Source organism: Hibiscus syriacus, unplaced genomic scaffold, assembly GCF_006381635.1.
Source record: "Hibiscus syriacus cultivar Baekdansim isolate YM2019G1 unplaced genomic scaffold, ASM638163v2 tig00111100_pilon, whole genome shotgun sequence".
Lineage (NCBI taxonomy): Eukaryota > Viridiplantae > Streptophyta > Magnoliopsida > Malvales > Malvaceae > Hibiscus > Hibiscus syriacus.
The window spans coordinates 1,039,122-1,064,519 of record NW_024062985.1 but is presented as its reverse complement, the minus strand read 5'-3'; the positions used below and the strand labels follow the sequence as shown (position 1 = coordinate 1,064,519).

The window sequence follows — 25,398 nt, the reverse complement described above, 5'->3', positions numbered from 1 at the left end:
ACTTCAACGCACCGTTTTGTTGCCTGCCCGATCCCATTAAATTATCAAAGCCTTACTTTTTCTTTTTCTTTTCCCCAAGTAAAATAATCAAAGCTTTCTTTTTGGAAAGTTGATAGACTTTTAAATCTTTAATCATTTAATTCTGAACAACACTCATGAGATTTGAATGTAGAGCACAATGTTAAGATTCTGATGGGAATAATTGAGAATGATAATGATCCTAATAAACAATGGCATAGAGTAATTTGCTATGAATGGATCATAAATAGACAGTACTTCCCATAAATAAAGTAGCAAGTGACATTAAGCTGTGTTGGCCATCGACTCAATTAGGAGCTGATAACCTTCCGAGACCGGTGTTCCTTTGCTAACACACTCTGCAAGTGCTGGGATATCTGAACCAAGCCCCTGTGACAAGGCTAGAAACAGTAGCAAATGGAAATCCGAAATTCTCTTCAGGAACGGAACACTCTTCATCCTATCTAGATGATTCTTAAGAATCCTCACCGTCACCAGGTTGTTCCGATTCTCGATGGGAAAGGTTGATGACAGAGGACCCTGCATTCAAACCAAGCATTCAATTGACTAATTTCTCAAGTGAATTTGCAGAAAATCAAAACCGTTAGCTGTATATGATACTTTCTACTTCATATACAGAAATTATCTGTGCCAAAAATGCCAGTTGATAACATTTTGTATGGCTTTTTCTACCCCTCCACACATTCCTTATATCACAGGTTAAACTATTTATATGATTATATCCAGCATTAGCTGAACCATTAGCATCATTGACATGATCAATTGAGCAACCAATTCTACAGCTAAAATTTTAGTGAAAAACTGTCTAAACAATAGCCATTACTTGTTACAAGTATTGATTAAATCAGATAATGAATCAAGAATTACGCACCTGATGGTCTAAAATCTTCACCACCACCAAGAAGAAATCATTATCAACCTCCTCAACATCCTTCCCGCCGACCACCACAGCTTTCTTCATCTTCGAAAGCTTCGGGTCATCATTCTCTCCGAACTCAGTCACAAACCATCCTTCTTTGAATAACTTAACGCACATATCACTCATTTGAAAAGCCTCAAAATGTACATCCGCACCCCCATCTTCATTGGCTTCCAGCTTCACCACCACGGTCACCCACTTCTTCTGCGCACTCTCGGCGTGAAGCTCGGCCGCCTGTAGAACCTCCTTGTTCGAAAAATTGTAGTCTTTCTTAACCTGCATTACCGTCTGGGTAAAAATAAACCCCACCCTCTTCCTCCCTAACCCAGCCGCAATGGCATCAACCATGTTCTCCTCCTCCTGATCCCTTAATAGAATCAGATTATCATCCAATCCTTGTTGAGGCGGCTCGTAAATGAAATCAACTTCTAACCTACCTTCTTCCGAGACGGTGCCGTACATGAACCCGCCGCGTTTCACAGCGAACGCCAGTGTTTCATTGACGTACTGTTGGAAAGCGTTAGCGGAATCGCGGTCAAAGGAAACGGAGTCGCAATGAGGGGATTCCTGGCGGGTGATCCGTGTCTGTTTAGCAATGAGGTCGTCCATTGTCATCTTACGTCCGAACGATCCGGCTGGGGTAACGGCGGGTCCACCGCGGACGTTGCGTTCGCCCTGATAGTAGAGAAAAACAACGGAGCCGTGGGAGAGGTTCAATGCGGAGAGCGGGGCCGAAGGGTCGGCCATGTCGGAGAAGCGGAGGAGGTCGGCGGGGATTTTAACAAGAAGAATATTCCGATCGGTGGAAAGGAATTGGTTTTGGATGGGGACTTGGAGTTGGGATTGGATAAGCGTTTTCAATTGGAAGATTGATATGTGAGGGCCGCCGACTTGGACCCGTTCGAGGCCGTCCCGGCTGCGGATTCTGAGCAACATCTTGGAAGCGATACGGCAACGTCTAAGAATGGTGGAATCGCTTTTGAGTGAGGCGAGATGTGAAATTTGGAATTGGGTGATTATGGTTTTATAATGGAGAATTACTGTCGGAGTGGGAGAGAATAAGTTCTTGGAGTGCAAGAGTTTGAGTTCGTCAAGTTCTTTTTCCTTTTGGTGGATCGCTTGCCCTCACAGAATACTACTATGGGTAGGACATGAAACGCCTTTTCAAAATTATTTAGAAACTTTTTAAATATATTATTATATTCAACTCATACTCTAACTATTTTCTCATTAAAATTTTAAAATATCACATATTTATTCTAAAATTTTAAAATATATTGTAAATTTATTTAAAATTTTATAGATTTATTCTAAAACTTTTAAAATATTATAAAAACCGATTAAAAATATCTATAATTGATCCAACTTACACTCCAATCGTAGTGTATCATCATAATTTATAGATTTTTTATGATGTTTAATATTTTAATATTTTTTAATATAGTCAAATAATCACGTAAACTTTTTATAATTTTTATAATTTTTGATATTTTAGAATTTTTAATACATTTTTAATATTTCTACAATTTTTAGATAAATTAATTAATATTTTTTTGTACTTTTAAATGATTTCTAAAATAATATATATTTTTAATACTACTTAAAAAAATTAAAATTAAATTATTCAATCCTGCAAATATTATATGAAAACATCATGATGTGTCATGTGACATCAATAACCTTAAACTATTATGATTTAAAGATTAAAATTAAACTATTAGTCAACAATCTTAATTTTATTTATTTTCAATTTAAAAGTTTAATTGATTTAATTTTTTAATAACAAAATGATTAAATTGATTTAAATATGTAAATTATTTAATGTTTTTATAAAGTAAAGGTGTCTCATTAAAAAATTCTCTCGCAACTCAATTAAGAGTCTGTTTGCCGTAAAACCAATTACGGAATTGGTTTTTCCCGAAATCTCGTGTTTGTTTCATGTAATTCGTTTTTTGGAAAATGTTTTCTCTTGTTTGTTTCACGTAATTTGTTTTTCGGAAAATGTTTTCCCGTGTTTGTTTCACGTAATTCATTTTCCAGAATGTAATTCATTTTCCTAGTAACATAATTTCCTTTGTGTTTTCTGTAAAATGAGTTACAGATTCATTTTTCGTAAGTCATTTTCCGAACTTTTCACTTTAAAACAAAAATACCCAAAATAATTTTATTTTATGAATTTAATATTAATAAAATATTTTAATATCATTTTCATCAAAATATTATTTATTAAAATATTTAAAATATATTTATTAATATTTATAATAATATAATATAAGATATTATATTTCTATTTTAATAATATATAATAATTTTTATATATTTAATAATGAATAATATTATTTATATATTTAAATAATATTTTAGTAAAGATATTTAAAATATACTAATTAATATTTTTAAAATATAATATAACACTATTACTTTAATAAATAATTAATATAATTTATAATATTTTATTTCACTAAAATATACCAATATTAATATTTTTATTAATAAAATTATAAAAATAATATTAATAATAAATAAATTATTTTAATATTTTTAAAATAATAATTAAGTTTTATGATAAATAATATTATTTATTATATTTAATATTTGTAATAAATATTTTTTAAAAAACTCTTCAACTAGTGAAAAAAATGTTTAAATAACATCTTCCAAACATCATAAAACGTTTTCCAGATGTTTTCCAGAAATGTATAATTTATTTTACAGAATTCAAATTCCAGTAATTTATTTTTCAGTAATTCAAATTCTAGTAATTCAAATTGTAACAAACAGACTCTAAGTTAAGACTTAATGGAGAATGTCAAAATTTTAATTAAAAAAATTTCCAATCATAAGGGTAGAGACATGACAGTACAACAGGATGCTAAAAAACGACACAAGCAAATTACAACTTTAGCACAAGCCAATTAATCTAAAACCAAGCCGGCAAGCCCAAAAGATGGGAAGATATTTCGTACTACAGTTTTAATATACGGTTAAGGATATATGTTATCGGAAATGTTATATTTTTTTTAATATTTTTAGTAAAAAATTATTTAAAAAATTATTTTTTTTACCTAAAACATTAATGATTTTAACATTTCTGGTAAAGTGTCTAATATTAATATTTCCGGTAAAAAAATAATGTTTTAAGTAATGTTTTACCCGATATATTAACAAACTCAGTAAAACCCCCAATAATAATATTTCCGATAGTAATAATAATGTTTTATCAGAAATATTAAAAAATAATAATATTTTCGATAATATATTTTCTTAACCGTATATTAGACTGTCACTGGTGAGACTTTCCCCATAAGATACGTTGCAGAACTAAACGGAAATACCTATAATTGTCCAAACGTACTCAGGCCTAGCTATCCATTGGAAGTCACCAAATCAAAGTGAAACCAAGCTAATCTTGCAAGGTAAAGAGTTAGGAGGATAAAGGACCCAACAACATTATTGCACCACACACCTGATGTAAAACCAGATACTTCGATTCCAGGGTAAATAACAGTTAGTACCAATTATGTGATTGAAAAGCTCGATCCCGAGACCAGGAAAGATTTCCATTCTCAACAGTCAACACCCAGCGTAAGCGGCCCTCAAAAGTCAAAACCACTGCAGCAACTCAACCATAAAAAACCTTACAAACGACCCACCATACCATATCACAAGATCAACCAATCCTTGCCTTGGCAAGGCAAGAGAATCAGCTTCCACATTACATAATCTTGAAATATGTCTAATGATAACACCTCTGCCACTAATACACGAACTATATTTAACAGAAATGACGGCGATGCTGAAGAATTTAAAACCCAGTCGATCCCATTTTTATTGTCGCTCTCAACGATTAGTCTAAAGTGCTCACACCACGAAAAAAAAAAGGTATCTAAACCATACTTAATGGCAGATAATTCGGCTAAAATAAGAGAATCATGGCCAATTAGTTCAGAAAAATATGATAACTTGCATCCCTCGGCATTTCTTAACAAACCACCCACCCCACCAGCATTCCCGTCTCAACGAATAGCTCTGTCTACGTTCATTTTGAGGAAACCACAAGGAGGGGGACTTCATGCTAAGGGGATCGAAGGCTACCTAAGATCAAGAGATCGAACTTGAGCAATTAACGGATTAGCTATACTATCCTCACATGTCTCGGACATGTTCAAAAAATTTGTTAAGAGCCATGGCGCTAATCGAAGTTTAATTGGAGAGAACAATTGGATGACATGTCACGGAAATGTTCAAAACTTTCTTTTGTAGCCGACTTTATTTGTAGCTTATTTAAAGAATGAACATTCTTTTTTTTCATCTTTATTCATGCTTCTTTTTATCACGATTGTGTTTTTCAAGACAAAATCAGTGACAAGATGCATCTAATTTCTTGTCAGCGTGTAGGTTTGAAGAAGTCATATGGATCAGAAAAATCATCTCAAATTAAACACACAAACACAAAGGTACGACATTTCAAAGTTTTACAATATAATTATATTTGAAACATCACATTAAACACACGGTTTATCCCAATTTCTATTTTTTTTCATTCTAATCATTGTACTTGTAACTTCTTTTTAATTTAATCCTAAAGTTGTTTAAAAATGGAACAAAGCAAATTAAACACACAAACACAAGGTACGACTTTCAAAGTTTTACAATATAAGTATATTTGAAACATCACAGTAAACACACGGTTTATCCCAATTTCTATTTTTTTTCATTCTAATCATTGTACTTGTAACTCCTTTTTAATTTAATCCTAAAGTTGTTTAAAAATGGAACAAAGTCACCAATAACTGCAGACAATTTCACTAAATTCGATCAGTTTCAGTTGCCGATAACTTTGGTATTCACTGTAACTTTTATCATTTTTCCCTAATTAATTCTTTATAGTTCTTGGCTTCCCATTTTTTTCAACATAAAAATTCCTTTCATTTAACCTGAAAAATATGGATATATTCTTTTAATATTAGACAATATAATCACGAAGGTTTGTATTAAAAAATTTACGAAGCATCAATTATTCACAGGGAATATACAAGAGTTGCAATGGGCTGCCGCCAAGTTAAAGTAAAGGCTTTGAGTTGGATTATTCGGCCAACAAAGCCTGATCAAAAGATAAAGTGGGTAAAGATTTTATATCATTTTATAAACTAAAGAGCATAATATGAAAATTTCTTTTGATTTTTTTTAGTATTTTAACTTTAAACGTTTTTTTTTTCGGAAAAATAACTTTTATTGAGATGTAAATTATTAGTTAATTAATGGTCAACTTGTTGTCTAGACTGCTACAGTTGAACTACAATGCTAAAATAGTATGTCTACGTGTGAAAAAATTATGACATTAAGGATGAGTAGTCGAATCAAGTTGAGTTAAAAAAATTGAGTTATTCGAGTTGATGAGTCATATTTTATAACTCAAAACTTTTTTAAAAAAATTATGGTACCATTTGATTTCGGTTTAAAGGAATTTATATAACTATATATTATATACATGTATATTTTTTTATATTTTTTCATATGTGATATATATCATGTAGAGTTGAGAGACTCCACTCAAACTTGAAAACTAATCAACTAATTACTAAAAATTTCATGTTATTCGAATTCTATTTAATAACTGAACTCGAATTTAATTTTTTGAATTTATGAATTCACGATCGAAACAAATCTTTTCTTAATATCAAATTAAGTTAAAATATTTAATTTTCGAATCAAATTTTATTAATCTCTAGATGACTTGATATACCACGTCAAATATATATATATAAATTATTTTCTGCTTTGTTTTCCACATCCGTCGCCACCTTAATCATGATTTTCATTTTTAAAGCTTATTGATAGACGAAGGGGTAGTGCCATTGATTACCCTTAATAAAAGATTACTTAATGCTAATTGGCTTTTTAAAGAGGGAAATCATGATAGTTGTTGGATGGGGTACACATTGTTTAAAAAGTTAAGATACGTTTATCAGCTTATGAACAAAACCAATTAAGGGGTACGGATACAAATTTATTACTTCATCTTATGGGAGTCTTCTAAATTTATCATTAAATTGTTTAATCCGTGTAATTTTATCTTTATATATTTCTTTTTAAAATAAATAAATCATATATATTTTTAATAAATAAATAAATCACCTTATTTAAAGTGATGATACTCATGCGTTGAATTAATTCAATAGATTGTGCACTCGTTATTAATATATTGGTCATGACTCATAAATAAATGATATAATTTTTAATAAATAAATAAATCACCTTAATTCTACAAAAGATTTCTAAATTATATTAGTCTCTAAAATTAGCTTATAATATTCAAATTATAATCCACATTTTAAATTGATTCCTAAATTTTAAGACATTTCATATTTGTCTTTTCCCCATAATTTTTTCCTGTTTAAAGAAGATTTCAGCAAGGTAAATTCCAAGTTGAGGTACCCGGTCGTGTTCCAAGTGCAAGGTAAATTCTCATTGTTGCCCCTTTTCCCCATATTTTTTTCCTGTTTAAAGAAGATTTCAGCTGGATTATTATTTTTCATTGTCGTTTAAAGTTGAAATGTTAGTGTTTTTGTGCAGTTTAGTTCTCAAAAGGTAGATCTCTTGCTGATTTTTAGTAACTATAACGAAAAGAAATAATGACAGAGGAAAACATCTGCATTGTTAACTCAACTCTAATTTTGTGCGAGAAACAAAAATAGTTATTTATGTGAATTTTGATTTGATTGTTGGTAATGCTCAATCCCATATAGTATTGAAAATACTATTGGGAATGAGTATTTATGGTTTGGATTTCCCACTTTCTTGTTGAGTAAAAGAGAACAAGGGGACTCTGGTGCGGATATTCTCTAGTCTATAAATAGAGAGCTATATTTAGTTTCTTAACTCAACATTCACAATTCACTCTCTAAGTGTTTACGAATCTGTTCCTTTTAATTACTATTTATATTTGGTAAAATAATGATAAGGTACTTTTTTTCGGTTCATTTATTGAAATGAAAACTATTTTTTTTTGTAGTGCGAATGTATTTGGGGTCTCCGCGGAATCAATGCAATGCTCATTGGATCCAAAAGGAAACAGCGTCCCCACTATACTGTTGTTGATGCAGGAGCGGCTTTATTCACAAGGAGGCCTTTAGGTTTTCAACAATTTCATTACATTCATACTTTGTATTCACATCTAGATGTGATTTTAATAATATTTAATTGTTCTTGTTTTGCAGGCAGAAGGGATTTTCAGGATAAATCCTGAGAATAGCCGAGAGGAGCTTGTAAGATATCAGCTGCTGTGCCGGATAGCATCGATGTCCACTGCCTTGCCGGCCTTATAAAAGCCTGGTTTAGGGAGCTTCCTTCTGGGGTGTTGGATGGACTATCCCCGGAAAAAGTTCTCAGTTGCGATGACGAAGAAAAATATGTCGAACTCGTAAAGCAACTAATGGAAGCCGGACTGCTCAATTGGGCAGTTGATCTTATGGCGGATGTCGTTGAAGAAGAGGAATCGAACAAGATGAATGCAATGAATATTGCTATGGTTTTTGCCCCGAATATGACTCGGGTAAATACCGGGAGATTGTTAGATCAAAGATGTACTTAAAATATTCGTAAAATGAAGCAGCTTATGTTGATTATTGTTCTCTGGTAAAAGATGTCCGATCCATTGACGGCTCTTGTGCATGCTGTTCAAGTAATGAACTTACTCCAGACCTTGATCGTGAAAACACTGCGGGAACGTGAAGAGACTGCAGGTAAATATCCGGGAGATTGTTAGATCAAAGATGTACTTAAAATATTCGTAAAATGAAGCAGCTTATGTTGATTGTTGTTCTCTGGTAACATATGTCCGATCCATTGACGGCTCTTGTGCATGCTGTTCAAGTTATGAACTTACTCCAGACCTTGATCGTGAAAACACTGCGGAAACGTGAAGAGACTGCAAGTTCATCGTATCCATTTGATGGCCCTACAGATGAGGAGTTTGCTTGTCATAGTCTGCAAGAGATGGATTCGAGTTGCGAAGGGCCTATGTCAGATTACGATAATTCCCTTTACTCTAACTCTAGCAGAGACGACAATGAATATGAAGACGAAGATGAAGTCTAGCCATTAGGTGAAATAGCGGAGTGCTTCTTGAGGCAACTGGATGATGAGAAGAACAAGAATGCTACATATAGTATTTTGGAGGAACATGTTGATGAATTACATGGGAGTTGGCCGGGCTGCAATGTCGAGTCCAGCATTTCATTTACGGATAGCAAGAATGAGAATTCGGGCTCGAGTATAACCGATGGAGAGGACATTGATGATATGGAGATGACAGACAAAGTAGAGGAGTCCACAACACTCCAATGAGTACCACAAGCCGACTCTGCCTCCATTGCAGTTGCTTCGGTAAATCGATAAAGTTGGGTTTTGGTTGAAATTCAGATAGGGGGAGTGTTGGATTGTTTGTTTGAATCACTGGTTCAGCAAGGGCTGAACTTGTGTGTGTTGTTTTTGGCATGTGTTTCGTTCAGGTCCCGAAATTCTATCATCGATTCGATTAAAGATCGGGGGGAAATCGAGGCGATGTTGGTGTCAAGCGTGTTAGAAACATGTAGCGAGACGTGCAAAATTAGGGAGTTAGGTTCAGCTTTATAGGGCAGCTGTAATTTTTAGGTGTGATTGATTTGCAGTGGTATGGTTCCAATTTAAGTCATGTAGACTTAGTTAGCTGACTATGTGACTGATTGTCTTATAATTTCCTATTGTCAATGTTTTTTGGTTTATGTTGTTGGGGATACATAGCTCAGCATTTAGAACTTTGATTGAAGTTGAAGATAAATCAGAAGCTTAAGTCACATTTTAGTTGCTGATTATATTATATTTCCCACTTTAAGCTACTGTTTTGCATTTAATGGACCCTATAATCGAATTGATAAAGATTAACGGTTTCAATTTTTTGAGGGTGTGAATTGTGATGAAATTTGTCAAAGCGGTGGCCAACGAAAATCAAAATGGGTCTTCTTCGGATGCTCCTTCTCGGTGGAGATATGGAAAATTATTCTTGTCACCAGCGGTATTAATTGGTCGGTTCTGGATTGGGAGGGCGAGGTAGCTTGGGCTTGCGCTCATGCTCGAGGTAAGCCGGTAAAAGCTACAGTTTTTCGTTTGGCTTGGAATGCTTTCATCTATTTTGTTTAGAGGGAAAGGAATAGAAGGTGCTTTAGGAATTCACATTCGACTGGTGATGTAATTGTGGGTTCCATTAGGGAGACGATTCAAGCTAAAATTTATGGTAGAAATAGGCTGAGCTCCCAACTTTGTACAGATTGGGGTATTAGGCGATGAGTATCTGGGGTTTTGTTTGATTCTCTTGGATTTTATTTGTTCTTTGGATATAATATACACATTTTATCCGAAAATCAAAATGGGTTACATGGTTTCTTCTTCTTCTTCAGATTTATGTTTCTGTAGTGATTTTTAGATAAAATTAACCACAGAAGTGAGAAGAAGAGATTGAAGATTTTTCTGGATATAGAAACGATGGCCGGTGACAACAAAATCATTGAAAACTGAACAAATATGTTAGGTTTTGGGTTAGTGTAGGCCGAGGATGAATATTGTAGAATGAAGAAGAGAAAGAAACTAATCCAAACAAAAGTTTACCGATCCTACCATTTTGGCTGCATTATTATATTCCTGTTAGTAAAGTGTATATCCCATCCCATATGGACTTATTAGCAACCTTTGTGATTGACACTTTCGCCAAAAACTGCTTATCACCCTCACTTCATCTCAACCCCATTTTGTATCTCTTCCGTTAAAGTAAAATTTTAAGGAAGTGCACAAATCAAGCAACCTGAGATCAAATAATTTGTTATTATTTTTTGAAAAATTTAAGATCGAACATCACATCAGTTTTAGTATTAATTGTTGATTTCTTTTATCCTTCTTATTTATTTTTTTATAATATATATATATATATATATATATATATTAGTTTATAATAATTTTTGTCTTCATGGTACATTTTCTTTGATTTTATGACATGTTTTCGATTATTTAATAATTTTTTGTGTATTTCTCTTTTAGGGTTGGATATGATGTCGTCTTGACTAGTTAATGTGATATTTATTTGTTGTTTTGTTGATCTTTCTTGTTTTGAACCCTTAGATTGGACTTTCGTATGCAATTAACGTTCGTTGTTAATTTTCTCACGACATTCGATTTCGATTTACAGTTGTCAGATGTCCTTCAATAGTTTAATATTATTTTGTGGTTCATTTGCCGATGTAATCAAATTTGTTTGTATCAGTCTTTTATTTCAGTTTTTTGGGATGAATTTTAACATTTTTTCTTGTATGGTCTTACATGATGTCGATTGACTAGTTTATTGTGTTAATTCATTCTAATTGTTTTTTTTAAGTTGTAGATTTTTTTTTATAAAACTATAGGTTGTATTTGTATTAAAAAAACCTTAGTAACTCTTTTGAGTCTTATAATTAACCCATTATTTACCCTCAAAATTTTACATTATTTTTTTCCAGTAAAATTCAGGAAATTTATGAAGTAAAAAACGAAAAAGCTGGTACCAACCCTTCACCTTTGAAAGTAATTTTTCAGCTACAATAAATGTAAGTAAAGGTTAAAAATAAATGGCCAAGAAAGAGTTAAAAACCAGCTTTCTAATCACTATTAGTAAATTGAATGCAGCAACTGGTTGAGTTGAAAGTTAGTTTCATCTACATTATTAGTTGAATCAACCTACATCTTCCTATCTAATTAATTTCTCTGAGCCATGAGTTAATAACATTATTTACAATAAATAATACTAGCAATTTGCATAAAGTTAATATTTATTATAATATAATAAACTTTTTTCTCGGTGCTTTTCTTTATTACGTATACGGTGGACTGTAATGAGGTTAGAGGCCCTACCCCTAAATTTTTTAAAAAAATAATATTTCATCTTTCAAATTTTTCAAAAAAAATATTTGAACTTTTTCAAAAAATTTAAATTTTAAATTTTTTATTAAATCTCAAATTTAAAAAAGAAATTTTATATTTGATTTTGAAAATATAATTTTTTTCTTCTAAAAAGTTATTTAAAAAATAAAATTAATTGCATAAAAGATGTAGTTATTAGGGATGTGCAAACAAATTCAATTAGATATGTTCTATCCGTTGATTCGATCCAAAAATTCATATATATTTTTTAATTTTTGGAAAATTAAGATCAAATATTCAAAAAATTGAATAATTGGATGAAATACAAATCTATAAAAAATTCAAGTTTGGATTATCCGAAAATCTGGAAAAATAAAATATGCGCCTTTAGAAGAGTTTAACCAAATAATCCCAGCCTGCCCCAACTCCCAACACCTTGTGATGATGGGTTTGTAAAATCAATAATTCCCTTCATTTCATCAGTCGACTCTGTAAGGTGCAAAGTCTTGCGATGATGGCCGATGGGTTTATGAGAGCAGAATATGATTTGGTAAAAAAAAAATAGACAATCAAACCATTCGCAATTTTCATTTTATTTTAACAATCCAACAGCAACCTGGAAATGATACTTGTGGTTGCTCTCTTCTAACCCTAATGACCTCGTTGTTTTGCTCCATTAGATCATAAGTTTTAATCATTATTTTCACAGTGAATCAACTGCCCCTTCATTTGATTGATAACGTTCCTTAGATTTTATATATTTTATTTTTTGTAAAATGTATGTTTTCTGAGTACTCGAGTAATACTCAATTTTATATTGCATGCGATAAAACAATCTATCTGTAATGTATGAAATAATAAGGAAGTGAAATGGTTCACTTTATCGGAACGAAGGTAAAGGAACAATCAGTATGAAAACTCTATTAACATGATCAATAGAATTATATATCCCTAACATATTACTACAACAACAACAACAAAACCCTATTCCCATATGTAATGGGATAAGAGGAGGTAGGGTAATAGGCTGCCCCCAATGCCAAGTTGAGAGCAGCTTCCGTGAAAGACCTCCGACAGTCAGAAAATTAAAAATAAAGATAAAATGCAATGCATGTATAAAAATAAAAAATAAATACATAGTTAAACAATCTACATATGCACATCTATAATAAGAATTAATCCCTGCAATTAAATCCATGCGTAAAAAACTCTGCATATAAACAGAAACGTAAGATCCGACTAAAATTAAAAAGAAGAAACATGAAGAGAATAATACACAGAAGTCAACGATAGCAAAAGGTTTAAAAATTTGAATATCTAATTTTTATTGAAATTTAAGATAATAGTTTCAATAATTCAAATTTTAGAATACCTAAAATCTTGAATAAAAAATATTTGATATCCAAAAATACACATCTCTAACAGTTACCAGAGCTAAAATCACTGTATGTTTTTTGCTACAATGATTCTTTGATTTGAGAGCATTCATGAGTGGTGTCCCTGTTGTTTTCCTTTTTCTTTCTCATGTGCCGTCAGAAAATGCCTAGAGCAATTCATTGTCAATTAATGGGCTCTCCATCTATAATCTAATAATTCCTGGAGAAAGAAAAATAAAAGCCCAGATATTATTAACCGCAAAAAAGAACTAGAGAAACAAAGCTTCATGGATTCCTTTATATACTTTCTTGTCATAGAATAATGTTTATATATACACAATTAGCACCAATTTCAAACAAAATTACTAGTAAAAAGTACGGAGAAACCCAGGAACATGGAGAAGAACGAATTAGTAAGGAGAGTGGTGAAGGTGAAAGCCGTTTGGCTAGAAAGAACAGAAAGGGAAAAAACCCAGATTTTCTAAGAAGCCAAACAAGCTTCCCAAAACAGCCTGTTCTTTTCCATCTCATTCATGGTTTTGTTTGAGTTCTCAACGGAAACAGCTGATGAGGGCTTGTTTTCCTTTGCCACAAAAACTCCATTAACACGTTGATCATCCCTGCAGCATTTCTTATACAATTGAACCTCCATTTGCTCCACCACGCCGTCGTCGTCGTCTTCGTCGTCACCTACATCAACGTCACCATCAACATTCATAAATTTGTTTTCTAAGCTAACAATCTCTCTAACACCAGGAAGAGAACCAGACACAGTATCACAGCTACATGACTCCGCATCATCATCATAATCATGGTCGTCGTCGTCGTGTTCACCGTTGATATCAACCATGGCGGGATCGTAATGACAACCGGATTCTGAATCGCCGGTGGCCTCGAAGAGCAAGAAAGAAGACACATCAACGACTTTGCTTCTCCTAATACCCATATCTTCGATCAAACAACAGCTCCGAAAGGGAAAAAAGTAAAGGAAAAAAATGCTACTGACTTTGATTTTAAGTCTCTGCTAAATACTGCATAAATCAGAACATTTTCATAAGCAATAATTAGAACAAAATAAAATACGAAAAAAGAAAGCGAAATGGGGTTCTGTTGCTGGGGGGTTTGACGCATTGGAAAATTTGTATATTTTATTTTGAACGGAGAAGAAAATAAAACACAATTATATATATATATATATTTTAAAAAGAAATGACATCTGCCCCTTTTTCTTCTAGAAGCAAATACATAACGCAAATTAAATGGGGTTGATATTGATAGATCACAGTTCAGACTAGACCCATCCCCTTCTAGAAGGACAACATAAATATAATACCAAAAACTTCTAGAAGCACCGCGCTCCCAAATATTCTATTTTATGTTAATTTATGATTTGCGTGATCAACTTTGATATAATTTAATTATTTTATTTTTATAATGTAAAAAAAACATTGACATGATATTTTTAAAAACATCAAATTTAAAGAGTTGTTTGTTTACTTCAGAATGATTAAGCGTTGAATAATTCAGATACTCCGAATGGTTTGACTCTGAATGTGACATATTATTTGATAACTGACTCTGAATGATTCAGAATGTACTTTTGTGTTGAATCATTCAACACTATTTTTTTGAATCAGTCAGCACTGAATCATTCAGAGATACAAAACAAACGCGCTCAACGCTGAATGATTCTATTAAAAGACAAACAAAAATCCCTAAGTTATAAACTAGTTGATGAAGTTACGGTTAGGGTGGTTAATTGTTTCGATAGGAAAAAAAAGTGGTAAAATTGTTGTTTCCTGCCATCATATATTAGAGTCCGAATCCTGTGGCGTTATGTATTTTCCATTCCATCCTCAAATCTGTATCATTAAAAAAAATATGAGAACAGAATCTGAGATTAAAAATAGTAAAGGTATCAAACCATAATTTGACAGCTTCATATTTTTTAACCATCTCTTTAAATGTATTTAGAGTAAACTACTTAGATAGTCCATCAACTTTAAGATATTTTTTAGGTTGGTCGTCCAATTATAAAAAAATATAAAATAATCATTTGAAAAATCAAAAGTTATAAAATAATCACATTCGTTAATCTTATGTTAAAATTATAAGATATCGAGTAATTTCATATATATATTTTATATTAATACCATTTATAAAAGTATTTAACTTAAAAGATATTGGGAAAAGACTTGGCTTAATTATGTGGAGGGGTGTGGGCAGCTGAGCATTGAAGAGTGGGGCACGATGATGTTTGCTAAAGAACTTGCACTAAATGCACACTGCAAACGTCACATGGATGTATTGATTGTTCCATTAATGATAATAATAATACAAATACATAAACCCCACTCTAATTAATGGTTAATTGGCAGGTTTGTGCTTTTGGTATGATCTGCAATCAACCACCGGAAACTACCTGATTGTTTTCTTCATCGAATTGGCAAACTTTATTTTATTATTTTATTAATAGGTTACAGTCAATACACGGTGGTGTTGTCAATATAATTTTTTAATCATCGACGGTACACGTATTTCACGTAAATATAATTATTTGAACTTCAAATTTAAAAAAAGAACAATACTTTAGTTAATTACTAAAATTACTTAATAAATTATTAATTTCATTATTTTAATTTTAATTTCCAGGGGTGTTTTCTTGCTTCGTCTTTACTCTTTCTTCATCTACTTCATTCTGTACGAAGACAAAAGTAGTTCAAATGGAAAGGAACAAAATGATAATCAGTCCTTTTAAATCAACCAACGTAAGCAAACACACTAGTTGTTTAACAAATGAAGTTAACCTACAATTTATTAAACATTTATAATGCCAATTTTAGGGGGGAAATGGCTATTTTTTTTATAAAAATAAATGGTGTCCATATGCCAAATTAACCTACAATTCATTTAAATGAAATGCTTATAGTATTTTTTTATTTGTTTGAATTATGGTTATAGTATAAAACTTTGAAATGAAATTAAAATTATAGGAATCAAAATATTGTTTTAGTTGTTTGAATTGTGATTATAATATAAAACTATGTGTTTAGTTTAATTAAAAAAGTAATGTTTGTTCTTGTAGAATGAAAGGTCTTTGAAAGTTCATAATTCTATTGTCAGAGTTGGTGACAATTGCTGGTGACTTTTAGTTTAATTCTAATGTTTGTTTGCACCATAGGAACCAAATTAAAAGTAAATTAAAATTCTAAGAATTATGTAAAAATACACCTATCAAATCTTTTATACATAATGATATATTTTTGCATGAAAATTAAAATTTTAAGTCTAACAAATTTATAAAAAAAAATTCTGTACAAAAACGATGACTATGCGTGGAAAATCATCTAAATTTTACATCCAAATCTAAATTTTTCAAAAACTGTTTTATAATCTGTATTGTATGGTTGATTAATGCAAAGTAGTCTATGCTTCAAAAATTGTTTATCTATCAGAACAATACAAAAGCAATTTTTGAAGCATTCCGAAATTTGAGAAATATATATATATATATATATATATATATAGATTAGTGGAAGTAAACGACCAAACTTAATTGAGTGCTTGACATTTATATTTGACTTTAAGATTATAAAACAACATTAAATAAACGTGTCGTCAGTTTCACTGAATCAAAATAGTATTAGTTACGAAGGGTCCGTGTTTGGCGTGGAATATTTTAGTGGCTTCCTTTGTTGGAAAAAAAAAGTAGTTTTTTTATTAAAAAAAATTAGATTCAAACAATTGTTTTTATAAAATATGTGTTATTAATAGTAAAAAAATTATAATTAAATATTATTTTATATCACCATAGTCTATTAAAAAAATAGCTAAAAAAACTACGAGGCATTTGTTCTACTTGTTATTGGTCCTTTTTTTTTCTTCCTCTTTGGTTCTACTTGTTTTGAGATTGGGCTGCAATCCATTTTGTTTTTCTCTTTTGTGTTGGCCTCTTGCATCGCACGTCCAAAAATTCCTGAATGAAAAGTATTTAACTTCTAATCAAAAGTTCAATGTAATAAAAAGTCTTTGTTATGATTTATTAGCTTAATCATATAAGTAAAATTATGTGTGTTTTCATAGTTTAAGTAACACTAAATCAATAGTCTTATTAAATTGTTTTGTGGATATGAATTAGAGATAACCGAGATATTCTCTTTTTTTAAATTTGTTATTGTAAACAATCTTGCAAACGACATGGTACAAATTAATAATATACATATAATTAGTTTGAATATGCATTTACTAAGACCATGTAATATCATTTATCGATTGAGATTATGTAAATAATCATATAAACTAATTAAAATTTTTGAACTGTAAACTTCTTGTTTACCGTAGCATATGATTAAACTTTCTAGAGTTTTCAATTACATTTGTACTATAAAAAATTCATGTCAACGTTAATTTGTTTTACTGACACATTGATAACATAGGTTATCTCTAATTCTTTATGGTTTATTTTGAAAACTCTCATAAAGACTATTATTCGCTTATTAAACTATTTCCCCCCTTAAATTATACATATTTCATCGAGTTATCTCTTAATTTTTTCTAAACCTATGACCCCTAACACTTACTTTTGTTATCCTAAAAGTATCAACTATATTTTCTAAAAAGTTAATGGCCGATAGAAATATGACACGTGTCATATTGACCAATGACTATTTTACTAAGAATGGTAAATGATATATTTTACCTCTCGACTTTATTTTTATTGACTTTAGTCTTCAAAAAATTATTTAATCCTAAATTAATTGAAATGTGTTTCTAAAATTTATTATTATTTTTATCATTGATAATATTATTTTATTTATGTTTAATTCAAGTACAAAATAAAATGATCATATTTAATATTATATATAATACAATTATTATATTAGCATTAATATTGAATAAAAATATATTTAATCACATAAAGTAAACAAAAAATATAATATTAAATAAAAATTGTAAATTTAATATTGAATAAAAATAATTAATTATATTTAATTAAATATGACATCTAGACACTAACCTTAATATTTATTGTTGTAAAGATTTAGCAGAAAAAAGCCATTCTTAGAAATAATCTCATGACACAGGGAGGGTGAAAATTATTATATTATTATGTGTGTGTGTATATATATATATCTTTACTAACATAGAAAACTATTATAATGTTGCATGCACTACGAAGAGGAAACATTTAACATTAAAACAATTAACTTAATTAGAGTGTTTATTATAGTGTAAATAAAAAAATTGTCAGGATTACCTAATAATTTCTAAGTTGTCGTACGAACGACCCGATAATGATGGGTGCCTTTTAAATAAATGGATCTGGAGATACAGGACTGAACCACATTGCTTGTGGAAAAGAGTGGTCGACGGTAGATCGAGTTCTAACCATAGATGCCTGCTGCCTGGCTTTTGACATGGTCGGTATTTGTCTTGGGTTTGGAAGAATATCTCTCAGCCTTTACTGTCTTTAGACGACAGTTTTACCTGTAATCTCCGCTTAATGCTTGGTGACAGTAGCTTAATTAACTTCTGGGATGATGTCTGGATTGGTGAATCATCGCTAAAAGTCGCTTTCCCTAGAATTCAAGCACTAGTGTTAAAAAGGGAAGGCAAAGTAAATGAGTTTGGATCTAAATCGAATGGCTGCTGGTCTTGGAATATCCCACTGCGTAGGAGCTTATTCGAGTGGGAAGTTAATTTGTGGAACAACTTTTTGAGTGTGTTGAGTCGTGCACCAGTCAATTCGTTGTGTAGTGATAGCCTCTGGCGGATTGGAGACTCGTCGGGGTGTTACACTTCAAAATCTTTCTACATTCTCTCTACAGCTGATATAGAAAACTCGGATAGAGTGTGGAAGCTAGTTTGGGCTGGTTTGGCTCCTCCTAAAGTGGAGATATTTACATGTAAAGTAGTGTTGGGTCGTATTCCTGTTCGTGCAGAATTGTAGAAACGAAACTGTGGTGCGTCCTCCTCGATTCAGTGTGCCTTGTGTAATAAAAAGGCAGAAACGGTCGACCATCTTTTATGTCATTGTGAAGTATCATGGAGGGTATGGCAAGCGTGGTGCTATTCTTGGAACGTTGGGGTTGTTATTCCCAAATCTCTGAAAAGCTTGTTAACTCTATGAGAGCATTTTTACATTAAACCGTATTGCAAACCTGTTTGGCAAATAGCCTTCTTTGGAATTGCATGGACCATCTGGCTGACTCGCAACGAAATTGTGTTTAACAATAAACAATATAATCATTGCCAGATCTTCCACATCGCGTTGTTAAGGATAGGTTCCTGGTTTAGGTGAAATAACTAGAATCGTTCGCATCCATCGACGAGTTTATCTGATGTCCCTCTACTTCTTCTCTAGTCCATCCTAATCCCGTGAGACCTATTGTTGGTTCATGAATCGCTCCCACGGTTGGAAAGTTTAAACTTATTGTCGATGCTGCTGTCCCTGGGGGCTTTGGAGTGGCAGGAATTGGTGTCCTTCTTCGTGATCACTATGGTGTGAGCCTCCTCCGCTTTTCAAGATCCATTGGATTGTCCGAACCTACTTCTGCTGAACTCACTGCAATTTTGGAAGCCTGTGAAATTGTTGATTCCCTCAAGAATGATCTTCAAGGTAAAGTCCTCATCGAATCAAACTCGTTATTAGCGATTAGTTGGATCAAAAACCCCAGTCTTTCTCCTTCTCCGTTTGCTGGTTTGGTTGGAAAATGTAATTCCTTGTGTGTTCGCAATTCCTGGGAAGTTAACTTTGTGCATAGAGAGAAAAATGTGGAGGCGCATGTGCTAGCTATTGAGGGGTTGAAGCGAGCTTCGCCTTTCATGTGGTCGTCACTTTCTGGTACGAACTTGAATTGCTGATTGGGCTGGATTGTAGACCCTTCTGAGTTGGTCGGATGGTTTAATCTGGTTTATGTGTAGTGAAACCTGATTATGGGGGTTTGGGAGCATGGTTTGAGTGGTGCCTACAATCTGTTCACTGTTTTTGAAATGGTGGTATATTAGCTTGGTTGACTTTGTACCCATTTGTGGAGACTGCCAACTAGCACGTGCTTCAGTTTTTCATGTGGCTTGGTGTGGTGTTATAGTAAAATGTTTCGGTGCCAAGTTTTGTTTAGGTTTCGGCACTGTGGACTCTGATGTGGGTGTCTAGTTAGTGATTGGTTTCGTTGTGTTATGTGTTGTATTCGGATATGAGGCACTCTTTTTTTTCTCCATTCAAATTTAGAGAAGTTTTTTAACAAAGTCTTTATCATCATCATCTTCTTTTTTAAGAAGAATTCAAATAAAATCATATGGATCTTCCATTTAAAATAATAATAATAATAATGCCGTTTTTAAAAATTCAAAAATTTAGTCAAAAATGTTAATATTTTTTTAAGAAAAAGGATATAGGTATGCAAATTTCCCTATTTTTTTGTTCTCTAATGTTAACATTTAAAAAAAATAATGAGTATGTTTGTTTCTCTATGGGGCTTAGTGCACCCACCCTTGTCTATCGACTTTTTGACTGCACAATTTACCAAATTGTATATAACATGGAAAAGACGACGTGTCTTTCATATATCTTCTCTAAAAAAACTCATATATTCCATGTTTCTTTCCAAAGATGCCAAGTGCTCTCCCACATTTTCTTACTTACACTATAACTTTAGTCAAGAAAATAAATTCTTCAACCCCTTATTTGAGTGTCGACATTGTTTTTCGTCTAAGTGGGGAAAAACTTGGTACGACTTAAGAGTTTTTTTTTTTTTGAAAAGATTTGGAAATGTGAGGAGTCGCCACCAATTATTTTAAGGTGTGATCGATACACCGTAAAAACATGGTGATTTTAAAAAAAATTATTTTTATAAAAAATACTGAGTTTAGGGTCTACGAAAACCAAAAAATAGATTCGAGAGTCAGTTACGTGTGGGGAAGAATTAACCCCCATAGCCCAAAAATTGGTACCTAGTTGATTACTCTATATTTAGAATTGAAAATTTTGAGTTCAAACTGTATTTATTTTTTTTAAATCATTACAGATACAAAGCTGAAAAGGATATTCGTTTATTAAAGCCAATAGCATTCGCCCCCAACATGAATGTGAGAAATAAATTATTGTGTCCAATAACCGGACATTGCCTCGATATTTTAGAAATCATGATGCAATCTTGAAAAGGATGTGAACCTATTTTAGGAATCACTAGTAATCACCCCTGAGCGTACTTGCGGGAGATATATTATTGACTCCCTAATAAGTGAACATTGCGTTAAGTTTTAAAACATGATATAATCAAACAGTTTATTACTAACCCTAATTAAACTAAGAGTAGATTAAGGATTTATCTAGCTTAAAGTGTCAAATTATGAATAATTAAAGAACACATAGGCATAAACCTAAAAATGTAGGCTCTAATATTAATCCTACTTGATTTTAACCAATTATTGAATCAAATAATTGATATGGTGCCTTGAGCATTTAGGCGAGGGCTAACTCATATTACTCCTTAAATTGGAGGGCCTATATTGAAATCTAACCTAAAGTGGAGGCTCTAATTATCCAAATTTATTATGTTAATTTAAAATTCTAATTAAAAGTTTAAGGACTAATATGCAAGGAAACTAAAGTCCAAAGACTTAAATGTAAACTCCAAAGTTTAGGGACCTAAGGTGGTTATAAAACTAAATCTTTGAAAAATTAATTGTGATAAATGAACTAATTATTGATTCGAACAACCAACTCAAGTGATCGGGCATTTTTATGCAAAAACTCAAGTAGGGTTGTTCCCTAATTAAAACTAAGGTGAAAACCTAGTATCTAAGTTAAATAATTTAATAGGGGAAGAACATGACCTAAGGGTAAATCTTATAACATAACAAATAAAAATAAATTAAGACAACAAAAAATACATGAAAAATTTAAATGCACTTAAATGAATAATTATAAGTATAAAGTCTAAATTAAATACTAATTGATACTAATGTTAATTAATAAATTAATTAATTTAGGGAATAAATTGAAACCAGTAACATAATACAAGGACCAAATTCAATTAAGTATGTGAATTTTAAAATAATGACTAAATTGAAATAAATATAAAATTAAACGTGAAAAATTGAAATTAATCAGTGACTTAAGTGTAAAAACACGCTTAAACTAGAATGACTAAAACATAATTTTCTCTTTTTTATCAACTAACAATCAAAATAGGTACAACCACAAAATCAGTTCATTAAAATTAAAATAAGTACGAAGAAGTCATAACATGTGACTGAAATGCAAAAACACGTTAAAACTAGGGGGACTAAAAAGCAAATATACCAACAATACATAACATACATAAAAAAGGGCAAACAACAAATTTGGTCCTTGCAGGTGACCAAAATGCAAAAACACGGCTAACCTTGGGGGACATAAACATGAATAACCCCTAAACTTCTATATAAAACATATTTCATCGTCTTTTTTTTTTTTCATTTTTAACCTATTTAAAAAAACCTTAAACACTCTCTCAACTCTCCCTTCTCCCTCTCAGTCGAGAGCCAAAACCCCACCGTCAACACTATCGACTGTCATTTCGGCCACCGTGGAATTCCTAAACCAACCCCCAAACTACCCTATACGCTCTAATCTACTCCCCTAGACCGGAATCTAGGGTCAAAATCACCAAATACAACCACTATATACCCCAAAAACTTCCCCGAGTTTCGATTCCCCTATCTTCGGCCACAACAAAGCCCCTCAGTTCGACTCTCTTCTCAGGCAACTCTTCAATTCCCTTCTATTCCCCCCCGAAACTTGCTAAAAAAACCAAAAAATAAAAAAATTACCTATGAAAATATTTTTTCTTTTTTGTATTGCTTCGAAAATTAGTGGGGAAAAGTCCCCTTACATGTTTTTTATCGGGATTTTATACCCGAAACTTACAGAGATATAATAAAAAAATTACAAAAGGAAACCTAATCTATTTTCATAATTTTTTGTAATGATTTGTGCCCTATAATGCATCGAATTTTTCGGGGGTTGGTTGGATTTGTTCGAATTTTTCCTTTTGTTGTGTTGCTGAGATGATGATGGTGGAATAGTGAAGATGACCGGCCCTACGGACGACGGATGTCGACAGAGATGTTAGGTGAATCTACAACGGCGCAAGCTTGGGCAACAACTATCAGGGTTAGGTTAAGGTTCGTAATTGGTCCCGCGTTTGGTTTTATAATTGGGCTCGGGTTTATATGTTGGGTAAATGGATTTGTAATAAATGTTTTATTTATTTGTAATAATAATAATAATAATAATAATAATAATAATGGTGATTACATTGAGCTATTCTATTTACATTGCATTATCTAAGAAATTATATATTATTAATTGATATTGTGTGTCAATTTATTAATTTATAATTTTTATCACTTTATTTAAAGATTATATGAAAATAATATTTATCATTTAAATAGAAAACCGGTATTTTTACAACCGAATTTACATCGATTAGAGCTTTTAGAAGTTACGGCGACTTGTCAAAATCGATTAGATCCATTTTCCCTCCTTTTCATCGTCTTTGAGCTAGGGTTTTTCATTGGCTCTATACGTCATTCTGGCGCTCTCTCTCTAGGGTTTCTCGATCTGCAACGAGCTCCGATTCTGAGTTTCTCACAGTCATGCCTCGGTAAGGATTTTACCAATTTATTCAATTCTAAAAGAAATTAACATCATCGGTAGGAGGTTTTCCATTAGCATTTATCGTTATGTTTATTTGAATTTAAATTTGCAGGTACTATTGTGATTATTGCGACACTTATTTGACGCACGACTCTGTGAGTTCTGTGATTCTATTTTATTTTATTATTTTTTGAAAAATCTGTTTGTGTTTAATGTAATCCTTTCATATTTTAGTCTATAGACAATTAAAATATTCAAAAAAATTAAGGTTCATTAGTTTGATTGTTGGGTTTAGAACAATTGCTGACAATTTTGTTTGGGTTTAAATTTCAGCCATCAGTTAGAAAACAACATAATGCAGGATACAAGCACAAGGTAACTGTAGATAATTTTCTCTTTGTATTTCATATATTTATGGCAGGGTTATAATTTTTTCCCTCATTCTTTGTGTAACTTTAGGCAAATGTTAGAATTTACTATCAGCAATTTGAGGAGCAACAGACCCAGAGCCTAATTGACCAGAGGATCAAGGAACATCTTGGCCAAGCAGCAGCTTTCCAGCAGGTTGGAGCTGCTTTTAATCAACATCTAATGGCTCAGAGGCCCCGACTTCCCATTCTTCCAACACCTGTTATGCAACCATTGATCCCTGGGATGAGGCCTCCTGTTCTGCCCAGACCAGCTCCAGGTGCTTCTGGTAAGATTCAACACATATCTGCATCATTATTGTTTTTGCTAGTTTAAGGTTTGGATGTTTTGTTAATAATATAATTTCTGTCATGAATTTATGTGGTGATAGTAAACTAAGTAAAGTCAGTAAATTTTATCTTCCATACTTCTTTTGTTACCATAAAGCTGTAGTTTTATGTAGCATATACCTTATACTGGCTTCTTTTCAATCAAGTCATTGGCTTTTTTATTCTAGATCTCAATTGCGCACACAAGGTGGAATTGATTTGTTTTCATTGGTGACATTACCAGGTTATGTTCCTGTTCCAGGCATGCCACCAATGTTGGCACCGCCTGGTGCTCCTTTTCCTGGTCAAGTAAATGGCCTTCCACGGCCTCCTACACTGGCTCCACCACCAACGAATCCTGGAACTGCAATGACACCCACTTCTTCTGACGTAGCACCCTCCATGGCTGTGCCTGCACCATATGCCAGTGGTTCTGCAGCCCCAACAAGTGGAGGATTTGACAATGCCAATCCCCAACTATCTGAAGCTAATAATTAATCTAGTTAAACTCACATGCTCTGCTTACCTGTCTAAAGTTAAGCTATTGAACATGAAGCTTTTTGATGATCAAGGTTGTATGGTAATATCATTTTTAGAAGGGTAGCTTTTTGAATATGTAGCGGATGGAAAATGTGATAATTTGATAAAAGAACAATATTATGACTCATTTTGTATCATGTTTGTTTTCTATGTTAATTTATTATTGTGCTATTCTCATAATGAGGGATCCTACCTTATTGTTTTGAAACTAGACCC

General features: G+C 32.1%; 3 protein-coding genes and 1 pseudogene across 4 annotated transcripts; 2 read left to right on the top strand and 2 right to left on the bottom strand.

The window, feature by feature from the left end:
- Window positions 1-284: 284 nt before the first annotated feature.
- On the bottom strand, window positions 285-24,008 carry LOC120153427 (NPL4-like protein 1). 2 transcript variants are annotated; one of them, XM_039165382.1, is made up of 4 exons: window positions 23,999-24,008; window positions 9,905-9,914; window positions 911-1,933; window positions 285-558 (listed from the first exon to the last, which is right to left on the bottom strand). In XM_039165382.1, exons 3-4 carry the CDS (start codon window positions 1,892-1,894, stop codon window positions 304-306), a joined length of 1,239 nt encoding a protein of 412 aa, XP_039021313.1. In that variant the 5' UTR covers window positions 1,895-1,933; window positions 9,905-9,914; window positions 23,999-24,008; the 3' UTR covers window positions 285-303. The 2 variants fall into 2 exon arrangements, with proteins under 2 accessions (XP_039021313.1, XP_039021315.1); XM_039165384.1 differs by lacking the exons at window positions 9,905-9,914; window positions 23,999-24,008 and having other exon boundaries at window positions 911-1,953.
- On the top strand, window positions 6,005-9,320 carry LOC120153548 (annotated as a pseudogene).
- On the bottom strand, window positions 13,614-14,266 carry LOC120153431. The gene has a single exon (XM_039165387.1). The coding sequence runs from the start codon at window positions 14,204-14,206 to the stop codon at window positions 13,742-13,744; it is 465 nt and encodes a 154-aa protein (XP_039021318.1). The 5' UTR covers window positions 14,207-14,266; the 3' UTR covers window positions 13,614-13,741.
- LOC120153429 (U1 small nuclear ribonucleoprotein C-like) lies at window positions 23,760-25,342 on the top strand. The gene is made up of 5 exons (XM_039165386.1): window positions 23,760-23,912; window positions 24,018-24,060; window positions 24,239-24,280; window positions 24,365-24,602; window positions 24,887-25,342. Exons 1-5 carry the CDS (start codon window positions 23,905-23,907, stop codon window positions 25,138-25,140), a joined length of 585 nt encoding a protein of 194 aa, XP_039021317.1. The 5' UTR covers window positions 23,760-23,904; the 3' UTR covers window positions 25,141-25,342.
- The last annotated feature ends 56 nt before the right edge of the window (window positions 25,343-25,398 follow it).